The sequence below is a fragment of the Triturus cristatus genome, chromosome 5_2, assembly GCF_964204655.1.
Source record: "Triturus cristatus chromosome 5_2, aTriCri1.1, whole genome shotgun sequence".
Classification (NCBI taxonomy): domain Eukaryota; kingdom Metazoa; phylum Chordata; class Amphibia; order Caudata; family Salamandridae; genus Triturus; species Triturus cristatus.
In genome coordinates this window covers 1,011,856,426-1,011,875,425 of record NC_140588.1, presented here as the reverse complement: position 1 = coordinate 1,011,875,425, position 19,000 = coordinate 1,011,856,426, and the positions used below count along the sequence as shown (strand labels likewise).

Genomic DNA, 19,000 nt, shown 5'->3' with positions numbered 1-19,000 from the left:
GACCTTGTGTATTCAATGTACATATCTGAGTCACATCTAGGGCGCAAGGACCCCACTCCCCTCCTGCTCAGTCTCATCAGGGGTGTAATACAACTGTTTCAAGTATCTGAATTGTATAAGTCACATTTGGATCAAGACAGCAAAAATTTGCTGCTCCGTACACACCTGATCAGCTGTCATCGTCAACTCCTCTACGGAATCCGGATTGTTAAAGAAAAGAGGTTTGTAAATCCGAGAAATTCCCTTCTTGTCAATGGATTTTATGATTAATTTGGCTTCAAGTCTTCTGAAGTCGGGTAGGTCAATAGATTCTACCGGGGTCAGCTCTTGAAACAACGATTGTAGACTGCAAGGCTCATGCATAAATTTACTGGATAACAGGAATACCCCATCCTCTGATAAGATCCCTTTTTAGGTCTCGCCTGACCCAGCGCTTGCGGTGGTCTGGCGAGACTTTAAGTAAGGGCTTCAAAAAATGCTGCCGCCGGCCACAGCTTGCAGTGCATGTGCGCGCGTTTGAGCAGAGGCGCCATATGGCGTGATTACTGCTGCACGCGCACCACTCGCGCACATGCACTGCAAGCTGTGGCCGGTGGTAGCATTTTTCGTTAACTTCCCTGTTCATTTTACCAGCCTTCGTCTATTTGTCTTTAATAGATGAGAGGGTGGTAAGCGATGCTGCTTTACATTTCCTCGCACTATCCTAGGGCGGTGGGTTGTCGGTCTCGGCTGTGTGGACTGCAGATTTAAACGTACCACTTTTCCATGTTATTATTATTATTCTATGGTGGGTCATTGAAAAGGTCAAACCTAACCCAAGAGGGGGTGACTTAAGCATTGTGCTCAACAAACGTGAGTGCAAATGGATACATTCTCTGGATACAGTTACCCGGGGTTTAAATGAATTTGAGGAGATCAGCAGGCAAGTGTCTGTACTCACTAATACATGAAATTGGCCTTACTGTTGAGGTAGCGAGCCATTAGACTACACCAGGGATCTGTTTTTTTGGTATGGTACATTCAGGTCTATGTTTGTAAATAGTTAGTGGGTCAATACATTCCCCATATAGTACACTAGGGATCTAGTGTGGGACACTATTGAGTCAAGTTACCTTTTGGTACGTCTTTTAATAGTATAATGAGATGCCTTTTGACTATTATGCCTGTCAATGTTGTTTATTCGTTTTATATTGTGATTGTTGTTTTAACATGAAAATTGTCATTTTCTGTACAGAGTATTGTCATTGTAGTGTTTCTTTTGTCAATTATTTCCTTTAAGATGTTTTTGTACAATTATTATTATTTTCGAAGGTCTAATTCAATTATGTGTTTTGTTGATATTTGGCAACCTTGCCCCAACTATTCTTCCGTGTTTGCTATCACACCGGGAGAGTCTTTCCTCCCCTTTCTCTTTTCTACACCAACCACGTAATGTCCTACGCTGCCGGTAACTGACTTAATACGCCCACGCGTTGACCGCCTCCATTAGGCATTCTCACAAGCCTGGAGACGGTCGCGGATTTGAGGCGCGAGTCAGTCTAACCCCCGGAGCTCTTTAAAGTTATGTTCAACGCTAGTAAGTACAAACTCTGCCCCTGTTTGTGGCCGCTGAATATTCAATGGTATAGAGTTATCTTTATACGCTACTTAAGTTTAGATAATATTCCCGTGTCTGTGGCCGCTAAACATTCATTTGGTATAGAGTTACCTTTAAACGCTACTTTTGCCATCCTCAAGTTTAGATAATATTCCAGGCAAACGCTTGGTATTTTTCAGATCCATAGTTAGTTGTTAACCTTCGTGCTAACATTAGTGTCTGACTTGGGGGTGAAATAGACTTTTGTCCTTTTGAAGAGTCATTAAGCTTAGTCGGGGCATTCTAGACTCCTGGCGAGTTGTAGACATGTGGAATATTTCAGCGCTAATACTGGCGGTTTTTAGGTGGGAGACGTTATATGTTAAGCTTTATTTTGAATTTAGTTCTATTTTATCCCAGCAGTTGGCATGGAATCGCATTAATTATCTTGACGCCACCGGTCTCTATTCATTGAAAACTAAGGTCCCCCATCCTATTTTAGGTTGCCCCGCCCTGTCCTGATGAAGATCCGCAAGGCCGAGGAATTAATCGCCCTCTTGGCTACAAGTCGGATCGAAACGTCGACGCCCATCTAATTCAGCCTGGACCATTAACCTCTTCAGTGCCCATGACGAGCTGGACTCGTCATGGGCCGCGGTAGCGCTGTGCCCATGACGAGTCCAGCTCGTCATAGACCCCGCCCGCTAATGCAACGGCCGGCACAGGGCGGGGAAAGGGGCGGGCACTGAAGGGGTTAATCTTAATTTCCACGTGCCATCCTAGAATTGATTTCTAGTCTGAACTGATATAAAATCTTTGTGATTGTATTTTGGCCAGGTTATGTAAGGACGGTGATTTGTAACCGGTCTCCTTTTGCTTTTGCTTTGACATATCAAAATTTCTTATGTATTTCTTTTTAAATATTTCTTTTCATCACTTCACTCTCGAGCACCCTGTTTCTCTGCACGTCTCCCTCTGGAGCAACCCGTTTTCAAATTGCTATTTGTATTACTTACTTACTGTCTGGTTTTCACCAATTGATTTAAATAAATACATGGTGATCCAGAATGTGGTCGTTTTTGCACTTTTTATGTTGAGTATTTAATTTATAAATATGCTGAATCATAATCATTGATTGATTTAAAATATAGGTCCAGGACCATTGTCTTTTGTACCGACTGCCGTGCATGGCAGAAGTGTAGGAGAAGAGCTCCTGGCTGAACCCTGTAAATATTCAACAAGCATTGGCATAGCCAATAGGTCTCGCATTTGGGACCTTATAAGTGTTTAACCATGCAACAGTTGGTGTTGTTGCACCAAGGATATTCTGCTGCATAACTAAATACTTATAAGGTCCCAAAAGCGAGACCTATTGGCTATGGCAAAGCTTGTTACACATGCCATTGATTCAAATGCAGTTGTACTACTGTGGGTGGAACATCTGCCACGTTTGTGATGGAGTATCATATCTGCCAATTAGGCCCTTAATCTTCTTAAAATAGAAATAAACTCCATCTCTGATTATAATCGAAAACACAAGTAGATCTATAACAGAATGGTTTTGAAAGTTTCTGGATTTTTGAAGGGCCGAGTCGAAGTCCAGACCGCAACAAATTGAGATCCTATGGCAGAACTGAAATAGAGCTGTGCATAATTAAATGCCCCAAACTTCGCCAGGGTCAAAACGTTTTGAAAGGAGTGGGTCAGAATTCCTCCTAGTCGATGTGAAAAACTGAAGCTCTTGCAGCACAGGTTCAGTTCATGGAATTGTTAATACTGAATATGGGCTTTTCTTGAATGTTTAATGGCAAATTGAAAATTGTGAATGGTATTTGTCGTATAAGGTTAGATATAGCTATTGTTGGGACTCTGTGAGGACCAGTGAAGGTCAGATGTGTCTGAATATATGTAAAACCCTAGAACCATAACATAGTGTAATTTCTTATACACATTACTGTATGAAACGTAATGTGCAGGGTTCGTCTGAAGTCGTGGTAAACGTAGACCCTTTGTAGTTGCTCCCACTATATTTACTAGCATTACAATCTTTAGTTGCATTAGTTTTGAAAAGGTACTAAAAATTATCAGCCAAAGTTGCAGTAAGCTGTGCAAGTATCACGGCTACTCGTGTGAGATCCCTTGCTCGCTCGCCCAATGTCCATGTAACCGTGTTTTCAGGGTATGTTTTTCATAAGTGACTGGTGTTGATGTTTTTCTTGGGATGCAGGGATCTGACAGATGAACAAATTGCATTTTTAACATGAAAAATGTTTTGTTTTTTTGGCTCCGATATGCCTTCCGCTTTGGAATGTTTTCCTATGACCTATCTGACCCCATACTTGTGGGATAATGGGCACAATTTCAGGCAGACCTGAAACTTGGTAATTATACGTCCAAATAAGCAAGGGTATAAGAATATAGCAGACATGGTCATCTTGCGATTTTTTCCACTTTAATTATATTTCACTTTTTTGGATGTGGAAAGTTATGTGGAGCGAGACATTCAGACAACTTTGATTTCAGAAGTTCACATTTTTACTTTAAATAACTGTTTCCATCCTTCACAGAAGAAAACTAATATACCTAAGTTTTAGTATTCTTTAATAAAAAAATCATCATTGTTGTACTGATACTTCTTGTAGATGATGAAACTGAGTCACAAATTATGGCATTTAAATGCACTAAAAACGTTCCCTCTAAGGATTATTTATGGGTAGTGAGGGAATAAACCCATCCGGTAAGAAGTTAAAGTTACTCTGGTTGTCGATTACGATGGACAAAGCACGCTGTAAGCACAGATTGACAGAGGTTTGTTTTTAATACTAAAGAGTCCTTTGTACCACTCCTTCGATTACGATTGGATATGTCAATATACATATTGTATTTACTTCTTTGCTGTTGAGGTAATTTCTAATCACAGTTTTGCCTAATTTAATTCTTCACTTACATCTCTACCCTAGGTATGGCAGTAGCATGCCTTTTGCGGTGGAGTGTACTGCAGATTTGGTTCGCTGTAAAATCATGGATGTGACCAATTCCGCTGGGACAGATGCACTTCTCTTGGTGTATGGATTGGCTTTGGTGAGGTAAGGCAATGAAAAGTCCGAAAATGCATGTAGCTCATTACAGATGTGCATGGTTTGAGCAGAGGTTGGCTGCAGCTGGGTTGCTTTACCTTAAATAATGTAACCAGGATTCGTGGGATACTGCATGTGATTGCGAGGGTTTCTGTACCAGGAGCCCAAAATAAATAACGTGCCAGAGTTCTGTCCAATTATATTTCTTGTAATGCTGTTTTTAGTTTTACCTTAGAATCCGTAAGCAATGATCAGCCTTAACTGTATTTCTAAATAAGTCCACCGGATTAGTTTATTACATTAGTCTCTTTCATTTTGTACTAGTTGTCTCCAGCAGTGGGTCAAAATGCACATGATCCTAGTATCAAGTCCTGGTCAAGGTTTGCTTCTTTGTTTACAACTGAAAATATTAATTACTCTGAAGATCTGATTGATTTGTAAGACCCAGAAATGCAAGAAGTCAGGATTTTACTTTTACAATAAAATAAGTCATTTAACTATAATCCATCCACAATTGGATTTAGCAATTAAGTATTTTGTGCATGGTGCAGCATGTGTTTTTTTTATGCACCCTAGAGCTGGCTTAGGTCTTCCTGAAAAGCTAACCAGGGAGTAGTAACCTGTGCCTGCTGAGACTTTTGAGTCCAATGCTCGGGTTAAGAAGGGATTGCATGAGATGAATCCCTATGTTTCATGTTGCAGGAAGATGCTTCTGATGTGGCACTGCACAAACGCATAACTTCAGTCGCCGTACATCAATAATTGTACTCTCATGCTGCAACCTACAGGAGGTTCATATACATGCAGCTGATCATGCAGAGTATAGTGGTGTCACTCTGTTCCCTCTCCCACCACTCCTGCTAAACTACAGTACTTGAAAAATAGTCTGCTCCGCTCCCAGGCCTGAGGACAGGAGGACTCACTTGGAAGGAAACACAGCCCACCCAAGCAGACTAATAGGCACCATTGTTAGTGAGTTATCCTCCGTCCAGGCCACCATTGCATGCCTTCTTCCCACAGGTAGGGCTAGGGTTGTTGACGAACGATGGTACTTTTCCCACAGCTGCTAAGGGAGAGAAGGTGAGGTGTATCCTTGCACTTACAGCACTATTTTTCAAGACTCGTGTTTTTACTTCTCCGAATTAGTCCTCCTAAAGGATTATGGAACAATGAAGCTGATTTCCTTTACCATGGCAATGTCAATAGTGTTTTCTCAGGGTCCTGCCTTGCGTTTTAAAATTTAACAGAAGTGCAACTCAAAGGGCAGAGTAGGTCTAGTTGCTGTAGTTGAGACAAGTCACCGCTGACTTAAGCACACATGGTCTATCTAAAGAGACTGGTTTCTCAGCATGGTTTTATGAAAGTGTGAAATCCAAGAGTCATTATTTGGCCCAGTGTTAGACCATAGCAACCACTTGACCTCCACATAAAGCCAGCCTTGAAAGCACAGAGTTTAAGCTTTCCTGGAAATGAAGAGCAACAAAAAGCTGGGAATTATTTACATTACCTAGTGGCGATCACTTTTCCATAGAAAGAAATGTTTTTGGTTTGCTAATAACTGGCCCTGAAAAAACGTTCATCAACCTCGACTCCTTTCCGGAAAGTTTCAAGGTGATCTGTCTAGCGGAAGCTGAGGAAAAAGGGGGGTTAATGGGGGGGGGGGGGGGGAGGGGTCTCAAAACACTCATTCCCCTCAAATTTTCCATATACTTCTTTAAGTAAAAACTGTTAAATGGAAGTACACCAAATTTGGCAGAAAGCTAGATCTTGAAATTTAGGATAAAAAATAATTGTATATTTTGGCAGTTAAGTCTGCGAGAGAGAGAGAGAGAGAGAGAGAGAAAGAGACAATTGCTGGAGCACCAATTTAAAAATAGAGCATTCCGATTGGCTCAGGGAGCTTTATTTCCCTAGTGCTATTTCACTCCTGTGGGAGTCAGACTCCAGTGAGCGCTTTAATTGTCTGCAAGCAACATGAGAAACATTTTGTTTGCTTCCATTTCAGGACTCGGGGACTTAGTCCCCTGTCCTGAAGATAAAAAATAAGGGATACTCTGACTCCCTAATCTCCAAGGGGGAGGCAGAGGGCCTAGAGAGACACCCCCTCATCCCGTGGCCAAAATTGAAAACCAAACTGCAAAAACTGCAGCGATCCCGCTAGACGTTTGCAGGAGCGGGAACAAAAGCATGTCAACTGGGACCATTTTAAATAGCTTATGCCCTGGGAGCCTCCCCTGGGTTTGACTTTATAAAGGGGAGGGGGGGTGCTGCGTGGCCCCCTTCCCTGAGCCGCCAGAGGGCCTGGGGAACCCACCTCCGGGGCCAAACTTAGCATACATAGGGAGGGGTGTTAAGACCCCCTCCCGTACCTCCAGAGGCACGCCAGGGGCATTAATGGCCCTAGGATCCCCGTCCCCATGGCTGGGTCAGATGCTGGGTCCTGGGACATAGCGGTTTTCCTGCCTACAGTAATGCGGGCATGGAAACTTGTGTTTGCTCTCGCTTGGTGGGAGCATATTCAAAACTCCTGCCAGCCGGGACCAAACACCAAGTCTGCTCACAGCTGGCGGAAACTTAAAAAATGCTACTGCTGTCTGGAAGCGGACTTTTGATCAGTGATGCAGGCAAGGAAACAGATCGAAATATTGCTCCCACCCGCAGAGAGCAGCAGTAGGAGCTGCTCCCTGCAGGATGGGAGCAATGCGGCTCCCGCTGTATATGAGGAGATGGCTGAGGCTGCACGGGTCTTGGGGCTCCCCTGTGGCCGCCTTTTCTTGCCCAGGCATGGGGCGCCTCTGGGCTGAAGTCAGCCCGGGTAGGGGACCAGAGGCCCCACCGTAAAAATTCACTTCCCTCTAATAAATGAAAAATGGGCTGTGGTCCCCGGGGTCGTAATCAGCCCAGGGGAAGCCCCCGTAGGCCCTCTCACCCTAAAAATAACACAGGGCCCTGGTAGATGGGGTCCCTGGGGCCATAATCGGCCCAGGGTTGGGGGGTGCCGCGTTCTTCCCTCCCATAAAAATTACGCCAGTCCCTAGACCAAAATTGTCCCCCTTAATAAAATAAAATTAAAAAAAAAAAAACAGGCCCCGGGGAAGGGGGGTCACCCTGACTGAAATCTGCCTGGGGAGGGGGCTGCATGCTCCCCTCACCCTCAAACGAACGCAGGTCCCTGGCGAATGGGGTCCCCAGGGCCTAAAGAGCCTTGGGGAGGTAGCACCACTCCACCCCCCCCCCCCCCTTTTTTTTTTTTTTCTTTTTCTTTTTAATTTTCTTTTTTTAGAAATGGTCCTGGGGTTGGTGTCCACAGGGCGAAGGCCTATGGCCAAACCCCCATTGCAATGGGTTGGCTGTATGGAGTGGGGGTTGCATTTATGTATGGTAATTAAGTATTACTTTATGATTAAGAAACCTAAAAATTCCCTGAAGAAAACAAAGGTTATAGTTGGGTGAATTTGTCAGTGACAACATTGACGTTTTGAACAGCAAAAAACCCCCCACAAATTCACCATTTATTGTTAGCAGCACTAACTATGACTTGCGCCCCACCATGCACTGCTGATGAACTCACATATGACATCACTTATGACATGTTCAATGACATCACTGATATCATTGATGGCCCCCTGATGACATCATTAAAGCTTTGTTTTCCTGTTTATTGCTCTATAAATTAGTATGGCCTTAGAGGCCTGGCAGTAAGTACAAAATAGCTCAGAAGAATATCAGCCATCATTACTGCCATCACAGATACAACTCCCTTAGGTGTAGAAAGTATGCCTTATGTGCAACATTGACCCTATACCATGCACGTTACAGCTAGCATTGTTTAGTTCACATTAACAATCAAACACCGATATATAGGAAACCCTCATTGAGTATGGTGTTCAATCTGTACACAACTGTTTCCAGAAAGTCAAAATCCTCAAAATAGTGAATGTCAGTTTCATAACAAATGACCTACTATGGAAATCTTTTATCTGTATTAAACACCTTAAACTCACCAAACCTACATTGAGAAGTGAAGTTGATATCAGTAGAGAACTGGGTATTGTAAACAGCACTTACTCTATGGAGAGAGTTTACTCTGTTTGCAAACTGTGAAACTTTCATGAGAAACGCAACACAGAGTTTTAAAAAGTATCTACTAAGAACACTGTACACTCTATGCGTCAGTTGTCAAAAAAGACACTATTTGCTCAAAATAACCAAGATCTGAGTGTGCTGAGCATCCTACTACCAGCACCCTTCATACTGTGGTGAAAACTTTACAAATAGCCCATCTTCTCAAGCAAATCAAGCATATGTACATAGGTTAGTACCTGGTGCACACAGTCTTTTTTGTTATATAGAAATTGTCATGCTGACACGATTTTGTCTAATAATTTAAGGCTGCTTACAAAAGTTAGTATCTACTATGTGAAATATTATTTCTGTTGAAAACTTTTTCTGCAGAACCAAAACACTTGTGTGAAACATAATGAACACAAGTCAACTGTCACCTGCACACAGTTACTCTTGAATACAAAGATTTATAAAGTGTTCAGTACCTCTACACACCTTCGGTGCATTAGGAACAGATGTGTTTTGTAAACACTTACACCCATTAGCTGGACCCAGGCTGTACATAATTAGGTAGACTCGTAATATGGTACTGTAGGAAAGTGCCCTTTTGACCTGGTCTCCCCAACTTTTTGCCTGGTATACGATGAGATTTCGACTGCAAGTGTAGTGGGTTCCTGCTAACCAGGGCCCCAGTACCAGACCTCTTTCCTAAAACTGTACAATTGTTTTCCCCAATTGGCAATGCTTTTAGTACCCTTTTCTAAGACCCTAATAAATTGCACCCCTGGTACTTAGGGCCTGAGGTACTAAAGAGGATCCCCACGGGCGACAGCACAAACTGTGCCATCCTAAGGGGCCCCTCACCATCTCATGCAAATTGCCACTGCAAGTTGTGTGTCTTGGTGCAGGCAAAAGTGAAAACACAACATGGCACACAGCCTGTGTGCCATGCCTGCCGACGCTGCATGTAGTAGAAGTAAAGTCACCCCTACAGCACGCCTTACTACCCTAAGGAAGGGTGCACTATACTGCATGTAGGGCCTAACTGCCTGAGCAGATAGGCCCCCGTACTGGTCACTTCCATTACTGTCAGTACAAGGGATCAGGGAAATCATTTTAAAAGCATGTGCTGGACACTGGTTAAAACATGTTTCACAGCTACATGATGGCGTCACTGAAAAGAGGAATGTTTGATATCAAACATCTCAAATGAATAAACCCCCTCTGATGCAAATGTCGGATTTAGTAATACATGCACCAAGAGGGCATCTTAGAGGTGCCCCCTGAAAACTTAACATCCACTGGTGCGCTGACTGACTGGTTTTAGCCAGCCTGCCACCAGCGATGAGTCGCTGACCTCCAAGGGTGAGGGCCTATGCTTTCCAGGGGCCATAAACTAAGCCTCCTCGGTCACAGAGTGCTTTGTACCCACGCCCACAGGATGACCTGTGGATTAGTATTCCAAGGCCGGGGAGCTTCAAAGGGTCCACCGCCTCTGTTATGCGAATGTGGCTTCTCTCACAGGAGAGAAAATTGGCCCTCTTTTTTCCAGAGCCCTTTGGCAACTGGACAGGCAGGAAAATTTGCTAGGCTAAGACAGGTGTGTCCACCCTCAGGCAAAAGGAAGAAGGGCCGAAGAGCTGCAAAAGGAAGAAGGGCCGAAGAGCTGCAAAAGCAAGAATTGCAGAAGAAGCAACTGACTTGGCAAAGTAGTCTCGGCCTACAAGTTGCTGATCCTCCAAAGCCTGGGAGGACTGCCGGCATTTCTCCAAAGACAAAGGAACTCCCATGGAACAGCAGAGCTGTTTCCTTGCATCTTGCAGGTACCAAAGACTGAGCTGTGAGGCTCCAAGACTGCAAAACCTCAACACCGGGAAGCACCTCTGCACCAGAGCCGCCTAGCCCGGGCTGTAGTGGACCAACGGTGTCATAGGGGTCCCCAGCCTCCAGAAACAGTCCACTGTGGTTTCACCCCTCATAAACTCTCCAAAGTCGCCTGCAGCCTCAGCGTGCAGTTGCCCTTCAACCGTGAGTGCTCCTGGACAGGAAAAACCTGACATCTACAAGACCCTCTGCACCTGGCCGCCCCGGCCAGAGGAGAAGAGGACCATTGGTGTCCCCACTTCTCCTAGCATCACAAGACTTGAATCTTCTGTTGGTTCAGTCCATGGGTCTTCCAGTCTGATACTGCAGCATCTGTTGGTGAAGACTGACCCCCATGGACTTGCATTGGGCACCTGATGCTGTTTGGCACCACTGCACCCGGCCACCCTCGTGCCGCTGGAGGTGATCAGCTGCCTTGGACTTTGCCCGCTATGCACCTCAAGTCCCTGAGGTTGGTCTCATAAGTTGCTGCGAAGAACTTGTATGCCGTATTTGTTTTTCCTTCCTTGGGATAACATCGCAACCTTTGAAAAAGTTCAGACGGTTTAATTGCAAACTTATTTCTCTTGGAAAAATGTACTTATCTGATCGTATTGATTTTGGTGCCTATACATATATCAAGATACCGGTTATTTGTATAAATTAGTGTGGATCTCTTTATTGAGTCGTGTGCATCATTTATTGACTATTGTGTGCATTCGCAGATGTCTAACACTCCTCTCTAAGCCTAAGGCAGCTCGACCACACTACCCCCTAGAAGAGCATCTTGGGATTACTAGAGCAAGTCCTTGTCCACTCATAAGGGAACCCCTGGACTCCTTGCACGATCTATCTTATTTGGTATATCATATAAGGAGCCAGCTTCCTACAGGTACTTACCCGACACTATGTAAACAAAAGAAAAACTAGTACACTCCTTGGATGATGGCATCGGTGTCTTCATTAGTAAGGTCCTAAGCAGTGCGCAGTGCATGGGGGGCGCAAGTTTAAGTTATTTCTTTTATTGCAAAACTTCAATGTTGTGATTGCCTAATTCACCTACATATAATGTTACTTTAACCTTTGTTTTTTTAGTGATAGATATTTCGCGCAACATTTATTTTTTTAATATAAATAAGTAGAAACAGTAACCATCACAAGGCAGTATGCAAGGAAAGAATACACACAAGACATCGCGTAAGGGCCAACATAGAAGGGACAGCAAAGCAAGTGTAAATGTCTTTCCAGCCTCACCACTGTCCCCAGGACACAAGATTAACAGCAGAGGTGATGGGGGTAAGTAAAGGGAAGTTGAGGGTGGGGAGGGGAGATGAGGGAAGGAGAGTACATGGTGGTAGAAGCTTGACAGACCGTCAGCCGTCCAACAGGTCACCAACAAACAAGAGAACACATCAACCGGGCCGTGGGACCAAAAACCTGGAGCCTAGCTATGGACCAGCCTTAGCAGTCAGACACCCTCCCAGTGTGAGCCACTGGGGACAGAACCTAGCGGGACGCTGCCTGGGGGTCACAGGTAAGCCCTACAATGTTGCGCACAGTGACCGCCAGGCGTACCCGCGGTAGAGAAACCCATCCGGAGGGAAGCGCAGTGCCCAGAAGAAGCCTGAGAGTAGTAGGGAGCAGCGTTCAAAAATACCCCCAACTCGGCACCCGTATGGATGCCGAATCCCGAAACCAAACCAGGGTGGAAGACTTAGGTTGCATCCCACCAACAGCCACAGTGGCACCAAGGGACCAAACCAGGGTGGAAGACTTAGGTTGCATCCCACCAACAGCCACAGTGGCACCATGGGACCAAACCAGGGTGGAAGACTTAGGTTGCATCCCACCAACAGCCACAGTGGCACCATGGGACCCAATCAGAAGTGCACCCTGTACAGTCCTGCTGAATCAGTAGTTAAGGTGTACCCCTATTACACCACGCTGAGAGACCAGAGCATAGCATGCCAAGAACCAAACCATCTCTCACACGGACAGCACTGTTCCTTATCAAATCTTTCTTGAATAAACTATTAGCCATTTTTATTGTGTGGTACTTTTCGATGTAATATTTTGTTTTTGCTGTATACTCATCTTGTGTTCGTTTTCCAACTTGTTTAAGCTTGGCTTAATTGTCATAAATTGCAGGCTTGTGAAAATGTTTTAGCTTGCCTCATTCATAGCTCTGGAAAAAGATATAAATACAGACTGTGCAAGTACAAGGAGAGACAGAAGATGTTGTCAAAGCCCTATTTTTCATTGGTGACGTGTTTGACAGCTCTGCATCTCGGAGCATTGCACATTTTATCACTTCTTGGAGCAACTGGTCCATCTCAGGCTTGATTGTTTAACTATCATCGAGTCAAAATGCGGGTCATGGTTTCATCATCTCTGTAACACTTTAGTGTGTCATGTTTTTCTGATTTTAAAAACTACTTGACCACCAGTATTTGGTTTGTTGTTTACCAGTTTGACCTTAGTGGCATGCGCAGACATAGCTGAAATCTATCCTAATTTTGGCAGTGCTGTCCTAATTTACTTAGGACATTTTATTTTCTCTCTTCCCATCTAAGGTTTGTGAACTTGATTACAGAACGGAAGCAGAAAACTGTGTCTATTCCCTTGCGTCGCCTTGCAAATGAGGTAAGTGCCATGTTTATTCCATTTTTAGTCCCACCAGATTTACTTGCTTCATTAGGTCTCGCCTAGCGTTGCAGCGCATGCATTGCTCATATAGTGAGAGAGGAGAATTCAGAAGAGGACTTGAAGCCCCGCCCATCATTTTCATTGGGTTGCGTCAGCGTTTATGCTAAATGCTGGCTTCCCATTGAAAATGATGCTTTTTAGCCACTGCCCTTTCTCCCTTTCGTCCGACCCATCCGGACTGGCTCGTCTACTTCACGGCTGTCGTGAAGCAATTTCTTATCTAAATAGGCGTGTTATCCAGTGCGGATGGGCCGTCCGAAAAGGAGACAGGGCAGTAGCGTAATGAAGACCGTTTCCCCTTTCTTCGGTCTCTCTGCCTCAGCAGAGCACAACAGTTATGCAGAAGAAGGCAGATACTCTGGCCATTAGCGCACAGGACGAGGCTGGTATTCTAAATAGATGCTTTTCTAAATAAATTCTTATCTCGTGTTAAGTGATCACGTTACTTGTTTTAAACAGCAATGCGTAATTTGCAGCCCAGGGCAGGAGCAAAACTGCCCGCATAAAATGTAACACAACACTAACATTTGCGAACATACCTTCCCGTTTATTTATTTTTCACCTTGGATAGTAGTCGGTTGCAAAAACTAACCCGAAATCAGATGCAAATGTCATTTACACCGCAGTGGTGCGTGCCCACAGTTAAAGTCAAGCTGTAAATGACGCATTAACACGCAACACGGCAGCAGCATTAGAAAAACCGTTACCAGAGTACCTGACCTGACACAAACCTTTTTGTGGGGGTTTTTGTGCGCCCGGTTTTTAAACTGGGTTTTTAATGAACTCACTAGTATTATTCTGACAACGTAAAAAAAAAGTTGCCCGTAGCTTGACATCCCTTCAGGGTTCCAACAAGTGAACAGTCCATTACTCCGAGAAAAAGAATAATAGGTTTGATGATAACATTACATCAATAGAGGCAGATGGTGAAAATGCGAAAAACTACACTAACCAACACCATTTAATACGTAACAGAAATGAAGCCTCAACAGTGGCCAGACAACCAAGACGTGCAAAATTCCAGTCATCAAGCAGAAGGTGAAGAATGGTTTATTTAAAGCTCGTGCCGTTGCTAAGCGATTCAAATAGCGGGTGCCAATACCAATTCGCTGACTTCGGTAAAATGGAAAGTTAGGTCCAGGTTAACGGTGTGCTCCGGATTGGGCCTCGGGCCCCATCCCCGGCAGTGTCCACATTGCACAGATGCCGAGCCGAGTCTGCAGGGGGATGAGGGGAAACAAAGAAGGTAAACCAGAGCTCTAGCTGCCCTCTCGTGACTCGGGGGCGGTTCCTTAATTAGTGCTGAGGAGCACAGACCCCCACCTCAATTCTAACCTATTATATCCTACTGCTCCCTGGTTGTATATGCCAATTTTCAAACGCCTGTGCTACCACCAGGAAGGCAGAGGGGACCTGTCCGCTTTCCGTGGACTTCTCCTTTAAACATTGTTCGTTTGGCCTTTGTTTAAAGCGCTCTTTCACGGAGCCCCCAATTCATGTGCGGAAGCGATCTAAAAACATTGAAATACAAATTTATTGGCTGGTTTCCAAGTTTCAGAATCTTGTATTCAGTTCTACATATTTTAAGAAGAAATGGCAACGCCAGAGCCTCTCACGGGAGCCCTGCACTTCCCCACACACACATACGCTTGAAAGACATCGATTCCATGTGGAAAATATGTCGCAACTGGAACCTTCCCGGGTGCGTTTCACTGCGACGATGTCTATCGCACACACTGTTCTGCACAATGATTGCTCACTCGATCTGTCACATACCGCGAGCCACTGAAACACATTCCCATGGTTATGCTGTGCCAGGCTATTTAATGACAAATATTGCCACAATTCACCTAAGCTGAGAGGCTGTTTGTCAAAGCTATCATAACCGCGTCGGCGCTCAAACACATTACTCTTAGGAGCCGCCCGCCACCCAGATAGGGGGGGGCAGGGGGAGAACAAGGGTGATTGCTACTTTTCACACGATGTACAAGTAAGCACTGTTTGAAGGGGAGTTGGGGGGGGGGTTAGGATTGTGAGGGAAGAGGATCATCTTAGTGAATCTGTCAGCACATCGTTTATTTTTAAATGTTCTTGATATAGCACAACTCTTAGCCACATTTACCGAACAGCTTTGCCAAAGCGCCTCGTATCTGAATCGCAGCGAGTCCTGCGGTGCTCAAAGTAAACCCTCTGGCACGAGTGGAGAGAGCAGGCAACAGTAAATCGCGAAGGGGTCGAGGCGGTGCAGAAAAGTAAGTGAGTGCCTGTACACTTAGAGTGAGGTGTTTAGGGATGGTCTGCAGTGCCTCCGCGAGGTGACTAGGGTGTGAGGAGGGAGTCAGGTTGGGAGTAACTGAGAAGACCGTTTACTGTGTTTGTAGAGCACGAGAGGGTGATGTGGGAGGAGGCTGTACTCGGAGAAGCTCAGGGGGAACCCAGGTGGATCTGCAGAGGGCGTGGCCACGGTACCGGGATCGTTTATAGCCTGAGTGGTCAGTGTACATTTTTATCGACGTACAGTAAGAGAGCATGATCCCCAGGTACAACCAGTTTTGCTGGGAGGTATACCGATATGAGGGTAGCGGGCACTGGCCATGCCCCTTACGTGCTCATTGCTGACATTTAGAGAGGTCACCGCTGCACGTAGTGGCAAGGGCTCATTGCCCGCATTGCTTAAGACGCTTGCGCAATTCAAGGCTTTTCTGCACATGCAGTATGTGGCATGGAATTCTGGGAGGGGCGTGCATGCCTCTGACAGCTACCAGGCACCCTATTTATGGAACATAATTACATAGCTTATTCCTTGAGTCTGTCTTCATTGTCGTTGCTGGTTGCGAAATGGTCTGTATCATCACTCACACAATACACCAACTATTGAGGAAGCGCTTTACTTCGTTGTAATTTGCTGCCTCAGTTTGTTGAGTTTGTCATCACCATTTGTAATTTCAGGGGTGTGGAATTTAATAAAATATCTACTTGTTAATGGGACAGGTAGCTTCATAAATCTACTTGTCCTGTACAAAATCCACTTCCCTTTGGTACCATCATGTAGTGCACCATCAAATAATGGCAGCACTCATTATAGAAGAGCTCGGATGTAAATGTAATGTAAATGTAAATGTGCAGATATTTATATAGCGCAAATCACCAACCGGTCTCGAAGCGCTTGCTTAGGGAACCCATCCTGGTATTCCCCTGTGAGATAACCCAGCAGGGCATCCACAAGGTGAAAGCCAGGCATCCCGCCGCGAGGGGCCATTGTGGAGATTAAGCAAGCTATTGCCCAGAGTCGCAGAGTGTGAACCCATGAATCGAGTATGCACTGGAGCGAGAATTATCGAGTCCATGGACAATTTATGGACTCAAGACCCAGCCGAGCCAGGATTTGAACCCTGGTCCCGGGCTGACCTCTGCTTCCAAGTCTGCCTACTCTAACCAGTGAGCCACACTTCTCTAATAGCCTCTCTGGTTATGTCAGGCTCATAGTATAGAAGTATTTGAATACTAGTGATTTCCTTATGTTGCCTCTTTTCTGCAGATCTACCCATTCATCCACCCACTGATATCTAGCATTTCACCTCTACATTGGCTTCCATTCATTCTTTCATCAGCTTTCACCATTCTATTTTTCAATCCATCCATCCACCCATCCGCATCCAAATCTACCCATCCATCCTCAAACATATCCATCCATCCATCTCAGCCATCTGTCCATCCTTTTGCTCACCTATTCTTCCGTTCATCCATCAATTTACCCTTTCACTCATCCATCCTTTTGCTTACTGATCCATCCACCTTGCAACCCGTCTATCTTTTCACCCTTTTCTTTATCAATACATCAATCGTCCATCCACTATCCCTGTCACTCATCCATCCTTTCACTCATTCATCTATTTTGCAAGCCACATGTACAATCATACACTCACTCATCTATCCACCTTTTCACCCATACATCCATTCTTTCTCTCACTCTTACACGTTAATTATGGGCCTTTGTCTGCCGAGCTGCAGACAGAAGAGGCTCATCAAGAGCTCCACCCCTGCTGTGGCTGCTAAAGCGAGTGGTTCAAGACGCCCTTGGGGCCAAACCTATCTTTCCAGCTCCAAATCTATCATTCAAACTCATCCATCCCTCCTTCCTTCCACTCATCCATCCATCCATCCTTTCGCTCATCCATCCATCCACTTTCACCCCCTCTGTCTGCCCTTTCACTCATATCCATCCACCCTTTCGCTCATCCCTCCATCCACTGTTTCACTCAACTATTCACCCATCAATCTATCCATCCTTCCCCCCATCTATCCATCCTTCCACCAATCCTTCCACCCAGCCATCCACCCACCCACTCCATCAGCCATTCATCCACTCTTTCTCGCATCCATCAATCCACCCTTTTATTCAGCCATCCATCCTTTCACTCGTCCATCCACTTTCACCCCATCCATCAATTCATTCACCCTTGCACTCATCCATCCATTCTTTCACTCATCCATCCTTACATCCATCCTTTCACTCATCCATCCACTTTCACCCCATCCATCAATTCATTCACCCTTGCACTCATCCATCCATTCTTTCACTTACCCATCCTTACAGCCATCCTTTCACTCATTCATCCATGTATATATATCCATCCACCCTTTCATGCCAATTATGAACCTTTGTCTGGACCTGCAGAAAGAAGAGGACCATTAAGAACTCCACAGCTGCTGTAGCTGCTACAGCAGCGTGTTTAGATGCCCCTGGTGCTGGCACAAAGTGAGAGGAGAGGCCCAGTGCAAGGAGAGCAATGAGGGTGCACCTGAGGATTGCATGAATTCCCCATGGGGAAACTAATGAACTTTAATTTAAACCCTGGATGAGGTAAGATATGAGAGGCCAAGGGGAGAGGGTCAGGGCAGTCAGAGGGGGCAGCAGAGGGGGTGGGGTGTAGTTAGCAAGTACAGGCACCGGGTGAAACTTAAGGTGTACAGGCAAAGCAAAGTGCAAAGGAGGGTTGTACATGGGCTGCATGAGAAGGGAAAGCATGGGCTTTACTGTAGGCCCCCAGAGACGAGGGTGAGGAGGGATCTTGGGGCCGATTTGAGGCTCAAGGGTGAAGCACAGAATAGAAGGCAGGGGGTCACAAGGTTGAAGTCATAGCAGGAGCCAAGAGGCCCTTAAGGCAGCCTCTTACATTCCAGTGATGTGAGTGTTCTGGGGCTGTGTCTTGTGCTCAAAGAAACTGAAAGGGGAGAAAGCAAAAAGACTCTTACCTGACAGTGCTGTGGATGTTTTATATAGAGCTGCAACTTTGAGCTCAGCTCCATCATGTTGTTGTTCTGCTCTGGGGAAATTTAAAGTGTAGGCCCCAGCTTTTGCATTGACCCTTTCACTGCCAATAAACTGCTCCGAGCTCCTTATTAACTGGCTGTGACCAAAAGGGTTGAACAGCTGTGTATCAGATTACCGTAAGACTGTCTACTTGCCCTTTGGACAAGTTAGAAATTAAAACCTCTTGCCCTTGTAAGAAATCTAGATCTCTCGGGCGTCGGGAGATAGGAATTCCCCACCCCTGTGTAATGGTGGCATGTTGCGAAGGAAGCGGGAATAGTATACCTGTGTGGGAAGTGGCGGCTTTGTTTACACACTTGTGAGTCTGGACGGCTGCACCCCATCCCCCATTCCAGAAAAAAATCGGCGAGGGGGAGTGATGCCCCCTGGGACGCGGCA

The 19,000-nt window shown here is 45.3% G+C and overlaps 1 protein-coding gene across 1 annotated transcript in view; it reads left to right on the top strand.

The window, feature by feature from the left end:
• The window catches only part of LAS1L (LAS1 like ribosome biogenesis factor), a 394,614-nt gene that overhangs the window by 25,083 nt on the left and 350,531 nt on the right, over window positions 1-19,000 (top strand). The window contains exons 2-3 of the mRNA XM_085608289.1: window positions 4,537-4,662; window positions 13,155-13,224. Of these exons, the coding sequence (XP_085464415.1) occupies window positions 4,537-4,662; window positions 13,155-13,224 (196 nt within the window). The remainder of the gene's footprint in view (window positions 1-4,536; window positions 4,663-13,154; window positions 13,225-19,000) is intronic.